Source organism: Orycteropus afer, unplaced genomic scaffold, assembly GCF_000298275.1.
Source record: "Orycteropus afer afer isolate SDZICR_OR568_19922 unplaced genomic scaffold, OryAfe1.0 scaffold00371, whole genome shotgun sequence".
Taxonomy (NCBI): Eukaryota; Metazoa; Chordata; class Mammalia; order Tubulidentata; family Orycteropodidae; genus Orycteropus; species Orycteropus afer.
The window spans coordinates 387251-397567 of NW_006921958.1; the positions used below are offsets into that span (position 1 = coordinate 387251).

Here is a 10317-nt window from a genome sequence, read left to right on the forward strand (position 1 = left end):
CAACCCTATAGGACAGAGGAGAACAGCCCCATAGGGTCTCCAAATCTGTAATCCTTACAGGAGCCCGACTGTCACATCTTTCCCCCTGCAGAGTAGCTAGTGGGTTGCAACTGGCAATCGTTTGGTTAGCAGTGAAGCCCTTAACCATTTTTCCCACCAGGGCTCCTAGCTGCCCACCCCCACCTCTCTGGATCCCACACTCAGGGACGTCTGGACCCCCTGCGTGGCCCCCCAACCCAGGTGCACCTGGGGGGCTGCCCCTGGCACCTGCTGCCAGGGTCCAAAGAAGACTGTACCTGGCTCTGTGCTGCCCGGGCACTGCCCCCTAAGTGTCCACAATGAAAGAAAGGAGCTGGGGGAGACTGCAAGACTGCAGCCTTTCAGGACCCTCACCCTGCTGTTGGGCTCCCTGGTCCACCTGCAGTACTGCCCCCACCCCCAGAGATCAGGCCTGCGTGAAGGGCGGGGCCGGGGGAGGCTGCTCCGAGTCTCCCGGTGAATTCCCAGAAGGGTCACTCAGCCTCCCCGGCAAACCACGGGATGCCAAGGTTAATGGCTTTCCCAGCAGCTCTCAGAGAAAAGAATGGGGAAAGAGCAGACGGCTTGCTCCTAGCAGCCCCACCTCCAGAGCCCCAGGGCCACCGCCCCATCTCCTGGATGCTTCACGAGTATTTCTGGACCTACAGCAGCCAGACAGCTTTCACTGCTAGGAAGTCCCTCCCACAACTAACGCAACAACCCCAAGTTGCCGAACTAGCTTTAGCCTCTTGTCATCCCCCAGGGGACAGAGCTGTGCCCAGCTGGCCAAGGTTCACTTAAAGGCACGAGAGGTCAGTGCACGGAGAGTCCCAGGGTCAGCCTGTTTGGCTATGCAGCTCCTGCACTCCCTCAGTTTTCCCACCCATATAATGGGGCTAACGGGAGGAAAGGGCGGGCTACCACAAGCCATCACTGAGGGCCCCCCCTCCCCCGCTCCGGGCTGGCCCCAATATACATGGAGACCCAGGCCTCCCACCGTCAGCCAGCATGGCACAACCCCTCCTTAGGGAGGCACCATTTTAATTCATATTTATTTTAAAAATAAATACACCACTTTTCCCTTCCGGGCTGGGGGAGGGATGGACAGTGAGGGAGGGAGCCCTCCCACCCTGTGAGCGTTTCCTAAAGGAGTCTCTGCTGGCCAGGCCTCCCTCGCAAATGCCTCGGATGTCCCATCACCGCTGTTCCTCCTGGCGATGTAGGCACGCATGGCTGAGGGGAAAATTCCATGACCCCGAGCTTCAGGGACGCGGGCAGGGCGAGTGACTCTCCTTGCTCCCTGCCGGGCTCAGGCCTGCGGAGCGTCGGATGCAGGTGACCAGCACATCCATGGAGGTGGGCACTTCGATCTCCGCGAAGAGCACGCGGCCCCCGCTGGCGGCGGAGTCCCCGGCCTGGGCCGCCGCAGCGCTCAGCAGGTCCTGGGCGCGTCGGAGCAGGCGCTGGTTCCGGCGGCGGCCCAGTCGGCGCAGCGCCAGCACGGCCACCACATGCTCCCGCCTGCAGACACACACAGCTTCTCAGGGCAGACCTGGGACCTCCAAGGCCACTCCAGGCTGCGGCCACGAGCACCTAGCTCCCGCTGGACATGCGCAGTGCACCCATCAGGCCTAGAGCCCGGCCTGGGGGCCAAGCCTGCCCAAGACCAGAAGCGGGCAGGGCAGCGAGGGACAGACGGAGGGAGGGAGGAGGTCAACCGGACGAGACCAGGTCAGGGGGTCGTGGGTCTGAAGCCGAGCCCCCTCCGGAGACCACAACAGGGGGGAACATGGCCAGGCAGCACCCCACTGCTGCGTGTAAAAAGGGGAGAGGCAGTGTGGTGGTAGGAGGACCTGAGGGGTCCGTGAGTCGCGCCCTCCCTGCCTGAGCACAACACCGCTCCCAGGAGCCGGGACTGGGGTCAGGGGAACGCCGAGGGGAAGCCCCTGGGAGGGCTCCCCAGGGGCCGCAGGTGGGGAAGTGGGCCAGGCCCCTCCAGCACTCGCGGGGGGGGGGCAGGGAGAGGAGGGAAAGGAAAGCGGTTCCAGGGTGCGGCCAGGCCCGGGGGTTCCTGGGGCGACCTCCCCATCCCGGAATCTCCCAGGCCACGAGAGGTTCAGGCCGGGATTTCCATGGGTTCCGATGACTCACCGTTGCCCCAACACACACCCCAGGATCAAAGCCTCATCCCTCCCCGGCCCGGCTCAGGGGGCTGGGCCCACAGCCTTTGGGCTTCCTGAAGCTTCCTCCAGGAGGAGGGGACATGCCTCCCCTCAGACTCGCTGGGAAGGGGGAGTCCGCTCCCAGGGGCCTGAACCAGGACCAGCCAGGCTGGGCTGCGCGGGAGGAGAAGCCCCTATCCGAAGTTATGGCCCGGCCCCGGCGCTGCGGTCCTCAGGAGCCTGCGCTTACAGCTGCCCGGGTTCGAGCCCCGCCAGGAAGGGGCCCCCAGTCCCCGGAACTAGCCTGCGCTTCGCTCCGGCTTTCCACGTCCCCCACCCCCTGCAGCCACAGGGACCCTCTGAAGGTGCAAATCCCGACCCTGAGGCCCCGTGAACCTAGAGGGGATCAGGGGGCGCGGACCTCACGTCGTGGTAGCACATGATTAGCGTCTCCAGGTGCCGTTGGATGTCGTCCTTGTACGTCTCGCCCAGAATCTCAGACACGCATGGGATGGCCTGGCCCAGCCACGAGGCCTCCGAGCCCTGTGGGGACAGGGAAGCGCCTGAGGCCCACGTCCCAGGAGCCCCAGCCGCCCCCTGAAAGCCCCCTATGAATGCACCTTTCCGCCTGCCTGGGGCCACCACCGGCCCTCCGGTGCCCTGTGACTGCGCGCCCCGGGCCCGGCAATGAGAACTCATCTGCCACGCTATCTCCGTATCCCCTCCCCATAGCCAGCGCACATAAATTCCTGCTCGCTTTGCGCTGATGGGGAAACCGAGGCCCTAGTCGGGAATCACACAGCGAGTAGGGGTCCAGCGGCACAGATGAGTTGGGGGTGGGGGCTCAGAGTGAAGGTAGGAGGGGGGAGAGGAGAAGCCTCCCACAGGCCCCGCCCATGGGGCGCAGAGCCTGCAAACCGCACTCAAATGTCTCTGAAGTGCCGCTCCACCTGGCCACGCCCCACCTACCAGGATGCCACGCCCCTCTCTAGCCCCACTTTCCTGATCTAAGCCTAGGACCCCGCGCTAATGCCCCGTCAGCTGGCCGGAGGTTCCCAGAGGAGGATAGTGCTGCGGCAGTAGCCGCTGGTCCTACCAGGGCCTGGAAGGTGTCGCCAATGGCCTGGGCGTCAAGGATCATCTTGTGGGCGCCAGTCACACGCTCGGTGCCCCGGAACCGCTCGCGCGGCCTCAGCGCCTGCACCAGGTACTCCCGGACCACGTAGCGGTGAGCCTCGTGCAGGATTTCCTGGCAGGGTGGCGGTGAGGGTCAGGGTCTGCCAGGCCACCCCATCCTCCCATCCTGGCCTGGACATACCCTCACCAAGGCTGGCTCTCACCAAGGTACCTGCGACCGCAATGGAGCCACGTACTTGAGGTGGTGACCAAAGGCCTCCACCTGGTCCATAAGGGGCTGAAGCAGGTCCTGTTCCAGCCAGGCCTTGGTGCACACGACCCTGAAGAGGGGCTGGGGGGAGAGGGAGAGGGAGTCCTGAACCGTGTCCCCCCCACTCACTGGACCTTCCCCTCCATCCTCCCCTCAAAGCCCAGTCCACAGCTCCTGGAGGGGTGTTTCAGACCCAGCCACAATCTATCACCAGGAAAGACCACCGGCGGACTACCTGAGACCCTTCTGTAGCAGGTCCCCAATACCACTTCCTCTCAAGCCATGAGGAAAGCCTCTCAAGCCCTTTCCAGGAAGGCCTCCTCCAGGCCTGGAGCTCATAGGGTTTGCAGTAACAGGTTGAGTGGAGACTCCACCCAGCTCCACTTAGGGTGTGTCCTGGAGAGGCTGAGAGGTGGCCAGGCCTGGCTCCTTGGACTTACCTTCCTGGGTGGGGTCTTGACTGCTCAGAGGTGCAGACTGAAGTGAGAAGGTAGGTATTTCCTAACCAGCCCTGCTCAGCTGGTAACTCAGCTGGTCCCCTGCTCACCCCAACACACTTACCCCTTAAACTGTCCCCTGGCCCCCTCACCTGCACATCCCTCTGAAAACCCCGGACTAGGTGCTCCTGGAAGCTGGAGATGGTGGCTGCCAGGGGCTTCTCCAGCTCTTCAAAGGTACCTGGGAACCTGGCCACAAGACTGGTCCTGGGGAGGAGCCAGGACAGGGTAAAAGGAAGAGGACAGGTGAAGTGGGGAGGTAAGGGGAGGAAGCAGACAGACCCAGGCTCAGCCCCTAGCATAGCCCGGGTGGAGTGTCAGGGAGGGCTTCCTGGAGGAGGAGGAGGAGGCGTCCCTGAAGAGGAAGGAGAAGGCCGACTGGGATAAAGGGAGGAAGGAAACCTAACCCAGAGTGGCAGGGCCAGACTGGGCGGGCAGCAGAAAGGGCGACTGGAACTCTTCAGTCTTTGCTAAGCTTTGAAATGTGTCCCCTACCCCTTGCTAGACCGCATCAACGGAGGGGAGGCGGCGCAGGACCCACGGGTCCCTGGAGACCGTCCTCCTGGAAGCCTGCCTCGTCTTCACTCCGGGAGAGGGACTAGCCCAACATCCAGATCCAGGCTTCTCCTCCCTTTGCGCCCCCCACCCACGCACGCTCTCTCACACACACACACACCCGCAGAGCCCCACGGCGGCCGCCCCACTCCGGGCACCGAGGGCACGAATCCGAGTGCGGGTTCCCGGAGCTCGCCCGCCCCCTGCTGGCGGCGCTGGGCATCGTCCCTGCGGAGAACAGGCAGGGACGTCCGGATGCCTGGTGCCCAGACCAACCTGAGCTCCTCATAGGCGTTGATATAGGCGCCCAGGTGCGGCACGCTCACAGCCTCCGACTTCAGAAAAGCCTTCTCAAACCTGCGGGTTCCGTTGTTGTTGTTGTTGTTGTGTGCCGTCGAGTCAGACCCGACTCACAGCGACCCTTCCTTGGGTTTCCGAGGCAGTATCTCTACGGAAGCAGAGTGCCCAGCCTTCCTTCCGAGGAGTGGCTGGTGGGTTTGAACCGCCAGCCTTCTGGTGAGCAGTCAGGTGCCTTAGGCACTACGCTACCAGAGCTCCGTAGGCAGAGGCAATGGGGTACCTGCCGGCCGCAGAACGGCCCAGGCTCCGCCCTCCTCAGGTCTCCACCCAGCCCCGGCCTCGTGCTGGGGCCGCTCGCTTCCACCTCCAGGACCGAGGTCTCCGACCCTGAGCAAGCAAGGTGGGGCTCCCGGGATGACCGCCACGCACACCTGCTCCTGGCCGCCCGCACCTGTGCACGAAGCAGCCGAGGCCCCGCGCGCAGATCCGCAGGGTGGTGGCCTCCAGCTCACCCGAGATGGCTCCAGCCGCCTTCACGTGCTCGGACACGAGCTGCGAGCGAGGCCACTCACTGAGCGCGGCCCGAGCCCCCTGCTGTTCCTAGTCCCCCCCACCCCGTGGCCTGACGACGTCGCAGCCCATTCAGCTCTGCCTCACTGTCGACTTTCCCAACGCTCCCACACCTGTGAGCCACCTGCCGAGCTGGAAGATGTTCCCCCTGCACCACCGGGGTCCCCACTGCGCCCCACTCTGAGCGTCAGGGTCCCCTGGGAGGGGAACTTGGGACTGGGCTCGACATCTCGGGGGTCCCCACCGCGCGCCTGAATCCCGAGCACACGCCCCTCAGATCCACCCGGCCACACCATGTGGACGTCGATGGACAGCGACGCGTGGTAGCGGCCCTGCAACACGTCGGGGGCTTCAGCAGCCGCCCAGCGACTCTGCTCCAACTGCAGCATGCCTTCGAAGCAGCTGGCGATCTTGGTCTGCGCGGGGGACCGGGTCGTGGTGAGACTCTCCCGGGATGGAGGGCCAGGCCCTACTGCCTCCCAAGCCCTCCCTGCCCTTGGGACGAGGGCCACCCTGCAGGAGCACAGGGTGGTCACGGCCAGCACCGAGGGACTACCTGGAGTAGCGCACCACCTTCTGGTGCCAGCGCGAGGGGCACGGGCTCTGGGGCGCGGCCCGGACCCGCCCCTCCGTATTAGCCCCGCCCCTCCGCCGGGGCCCCGCCTCACCTCCAGGAAGCTGATGTAGTCGTTCTCCAGCCGGGCCCACACTTCAGGTGCCAGGAGCGGAGGCAGCGGCTCCGCGGGCAGCGCCAGGTCCGGGGCGCCCAGGAAGTCAGGACTGGAAGGACGACTGAAGGCTGAGAGCCTGGGCAGGGCTTCCGTGGAGCAAGGGGCAGCGGCTAACCCCTCCCCGCCAGGACCTGAGTCAAAGCCTGAGGCCATCACACAGGGCCCCTGAATCTGGGCCTCTGTTCACACACCCCCATCTCTCGCGCTATCTCTCTCTCTCTCACACACACACACACACACACACACACACACGGTCTGTCCTCGAAGCTTCTAAGCCCTTCCTTTACCCACTCCAAGCTTCTGACTGCTCAGTTTCTAGGGACTCTAGCAACAGCTAGACAGCTAGATAGCTGTCCAGATGGAAGGAGCTCTCTGGTAGTACAATGGTTAAAGCATTTGGCTTCTAACCAATAGGGTGGCAGTTCAAACCCACTAGCTGCTCCGCAGGAGAAAGGTGAGGCAATCTGCTTCTGTAAAGATTTACAGACTTGGAAACCGCACGGGGCAGTTCTACTATGGCTCACAGGGCCACTATGAGTAAGAATCAACTGGATAGCTGTGGGTTTGGGTTTGTTTGTTTTCTGGTCCAGATGGACCTCCGCCAATGCTTCGATCAAGGTTGAGGTACACCCGTCTGGACTATAACCCTCCCCAACTCCAGCACCACACAGCTTGGGAAACTGCTACCACCTAACCCCCATCAGGGAGCCCCAGAGAGGGACAGGTACCTGCCTGAGGCCACACAGCAAAGGAAAGGGAACCTGGGCCTTCTGAGGTCCTTCCTGTCCCAGGCACCCCTGCCTGTAGGGCCGGCAAGTGCCCAGCTCACTTCTCCTCCACAGTGCAGCATCAGGGGTGAAAACTCCCAACGGGCTGTGCCCAGCCCAGATACCACCCAGAGGGGTGAGCTAGGGTGAGGCGCCAAACTGTGTGAGTCTGAGCATGCGTCCTGCTGGGGGCGGAGCTTCTAATCCATTCAAAGGCACCGCCTGGACTAGCGCAGTCCCTCTAACTGGGCCCCCTGCTCAGTGGGACGCTCGCCTGGGGCACTTTATACCTTGGGGAACTAACTAGGCTCCGTGGCCATTTAGAAAAACCTGGGGTGAGGGCGCGCAACGTCCTTCTATCTGCCCTTAGTCCTAGGGTGCACAGGGAAGAGGGTTAGAGGCTTCCTCAGGCTCTCGAGCAGCCTTCTCCCAGGGAGGAAGGGAGAAAGAAAGCACCTCTAAAGAAAGTGCCTCGAAAGCTGTCCCCAAAACCTCCCCAAGTTCGGCTGGGCCGCGCCAGCCTTGCCTTGCCTTGCCATGGCGCCTTGGCCTGTGGCCTCACCTTTTGTAGACATTGGCGGCCCAGTCCAGCAGGACATAGAGCTGCTCGCAGCTGCAGGCCTCGTGCGCCAGCTCCTGGAGGCGCTGGGCTACCGCGCCATGGAAGGCGCGCAGGTAGGTCTCCCACACCGGGAAGCCTGCGGTCGCGTAGGCAGGCTGCACCTCCAGCCGCACCTTCTGCAGGTCCTGGCGGACCAGACGGCCAAGCTCCGCCAGATGGCGGGCCAGGCTCGCTGAGCCCTTGGCGTCCTCCTGGGCCTCCCCAGCACCTGCCCGCAACACGCGCTCCTGCGCGCTCCGCCGAACCGCCTCTTCCCAGTGCTGGCGCCAGTGGCGCGGCGTGCTCAGGAAGTCGCCGTCTGCAGGGGGCGCGGGGTGGGCCTCCTCCTCGGCGCTCACCACGCGGGCCAGTTCGGCGAGCGTAGCTGCGTCAACACTGTTGGGACTCAGCGCCTCCCGCACGATAGCGCCGATCTCGGCTGCCAACCCGTCGTAGTGCAGGCATATGTCCATGGCGCGCCGCGCGTAACCCGTGGGGTCCTTCTCATACGCGCGTGAAGCCTTCGCGGCCACCAGTTGCTTCTCCAGGCGCCATAGCTGTTCGAAGGCCGCCAGTAGTTGCCTCTCAGTGATGAGGTCGGCCACGGATTTGCTTTCTGCTAGGGTTCGGCGATATGGGGAGGTTGGGGGGAGTGACGTCCGTGAAGGGGCCCTTCTAGGACCTTAGCGTGAACTAAGCCCCGGGCCCTGCATCAAGGCCTGCTCCACTTACAGCAGCCCCAACTGCCAAAGCCCTCTCTAGGAATTACCTTTGAAGAGGCAGACCCAGACCCCAATGAACAATGAGGGTGTGGGTTGCAGCCGGGGCCTGCCAGCAGTGCCCAGCCCCCACCCTGGCTTTGCTGAGCTGGACCTGGTAATGCTGTGTGCAGCCCTGTTTGCCACGCTAATGGGGTCAGAGCTCAGGCTAGGTGTCCCTGGGGCCAGGCTTCTGCCCCAGTGCCCGGCTTCAGCACTGCTGGCTGGACTCTGCTCCCCAACAGCCTCCACCCCAGTAGCCCTCACCTCCACCTGCACTCCTACCACGGGCCCAATGCATCCTCTTTGGCGCAGCCACTCCGACCTCCCTCCCGGCAGCCAAGGCCTGTGCATTCTCTGGGAGCCCATGAGCAGAGAGGCCCAGTGCCTTTCCATCTCCCAGTTTGGCCAGGAGCCCAGACAACATTCTCCAGTTCCTGGAGGCGCATGGCGTGTAAGGCTAGGGTTCTGGTGCCCTGCAGGCCTGAGTTCAAATCCCATCTCATCCATTTGCCTGCTGTGAGGCCTGAAGTAACTTTTCTAGTATGTCCGATGGGTGCGCCCCTCCCTGAGAAGTTACAAGAATTTAAACAGCAACTGTGCCATGCACTCAGGATGGGAATGGGGTCTGGGAAAGGGAGGCTGCTCGGAAGCTGGGAAGAGCAAACAGCCGGGTCATCTCCCTGGAGTGGGTAATGCTTCACCTTCTAGCCTCGGTTTACCCCCCCATGTTGCTCGTGAGACCCTCACCTGCCTCAGTTTCCAGTTCCTCTGGCCCCGCCCCTGTGGATGCCTGCCGGCTGACACCATCCATGCCCCTGGAGGGCACCTTGGGGTCCTGGGCCACCCCTGGAACAGCGGGGCTCGGAGATGTGTCAGCAGCCACGCCCCCTTCCAGGGTGCGCCGGAAGGACCGCAACAGGAAGCGGGAGCTGCGCCGGACCAGGCCTGGGTTCTCAGGGGCCTGGGCCCGTTGGCTGGCCCGGGTGAAGGACCGCCACAAGGTGGCCAGGCCAGGCCGTTCAGCATCCTCATCTTTGTCTCTGGGCGCGTCCCCACTGCTCACCCGCCGGGCGCCCCGCACTAAGTTCTGCTGCTCGGCCGGCTCCCTCGGGCAGCGCAGCTCCGGCCCAGGGGTCACAGGCCGTGGAGATGGCATCTTGGCAGCAGGAGAGCTGGGGGTGAGAAGGCTCAGGAGACCTGGTGGGGGAAGGGGAACAGACAGAAAGCCCGGAAGGAGAACCCTGGGAGGTCTGGCCAGGCTCAGGGGCAGGGGCAGAGAAGCCTGCTGGGGACCATGACCCACAGGTCACGTTTTTTGTGCCAGGCCTCAGCTGGGCACTGAGACCTTGCCAGCCACTTCCATGGATGCCTTCCTGGACACCTTGCTACACCCACACAGAGCCCTCACCCCAGCACCCACACTTCACTCGGCCTGCAGAACCCTCCTGTCAGAACCCGAGTAGGGAGTTAAGCAAGCAGGTTCTGGGGAGCAGCTGGAACCCTGCCGGCAATGTATCCAGGGCCTGCAGGACTGTTAGGTCCTGAGGTTTGAATATCCACCCCTCCCAGGTTCCTCTGCTGCCCTCCGGAGCCCCAGCTCACCCCCACTCAACTGAACAGGCCCAACTGCCTCTGTTCAGAGGTGCTCAGGGAGGCATCTACCCCCTTCCCAGGAGCCTGCAGAGCCAAAGGCAGACGCAGGCTGCCGGCTGAGGCCACCCTGTGGCTTATCGAGAGTGCACAGGGGAGGCAGTGGGAGGGACCGTGGTCTATATTTAACCCCAACTGCTTCCCACTGGGCCCACCCCTACAGGGTGCTGAGCGGGGGGGGGGGGGGGGTCTGCTCCTGCCCCTCCAGACACCGCCCCTTGGCTCCACCCACAGCCTCTCCAGGGGGAGAACAGCTGGCGGTGTTTGCTCTCCTGGCTTCTGGTTAAGCTGAGGGTGTGAACCTTCCTGACCTGCTCC

At 63.7% G+C, this 10317-nt stretch overlaps 1 protein-coding gene across 1 annotated transcript; it reads right to left on the minus strand.

Annotated features, from left to right (window-relative positions):
* Window positions 1-1280: 1280 nt before the first annotated feature.
* On the minus strand, window positions 1281-9505 carry EXOC3L4 (exocyst complex component 3 like 4). The gene is made up of 11 exons (XM_007953123.1): window positions 9097-9505; window positions 7550-8204; window positions 6158-6269; window positions 5783-5905; window positions 5371-5471; window positions 4896-4976; window positions 4157-4271; window positions 3529-3648; window positions 3277-3429; window positions 2602-2723; window positions 1281-1539 (listed from the first exon to the last, which is right to left on the minus strand). The coding sequence occupies exons 1-11, from the start codon at window positions 9503-9505 to the stop codon at window positions 1281-1283; spliced, it is 2250 nt and encodes a 749-aa protein (XP_007951314.1).
* Between the last annotated feature and the right edge of the window lie 812 nt (window positions 9506-10317).

What these genes read in the sequence shown, in the direction of transcription:
- EXOC3L4 (XM_007953123.1), bottom strand. Translation starts at nt 9,505, where the DNA reads ATGCCATCTCCACGGCCTGTGACCCCTGGGCCGGAGCTGCGCTGCCCG. An exon ending in TGTCCATCGACGTCCACATG is followed by an intron (nt 5,472 to 5,782) that starts GTGTGGCCGGGT and finishes CCTCGCTCGCAG; the next exon opens with CTCGTGTCCGAGCACGTGAA. An exon ending in AACGCCTATGAGGAGCTCAG is followed by an intron (nt 4,272 to 4,895) that starts GTTGGTCTGGGC and finishes GCTCCTCCCCAG; the next exon opens with GACCAGTCTTGTGGCCAGGT.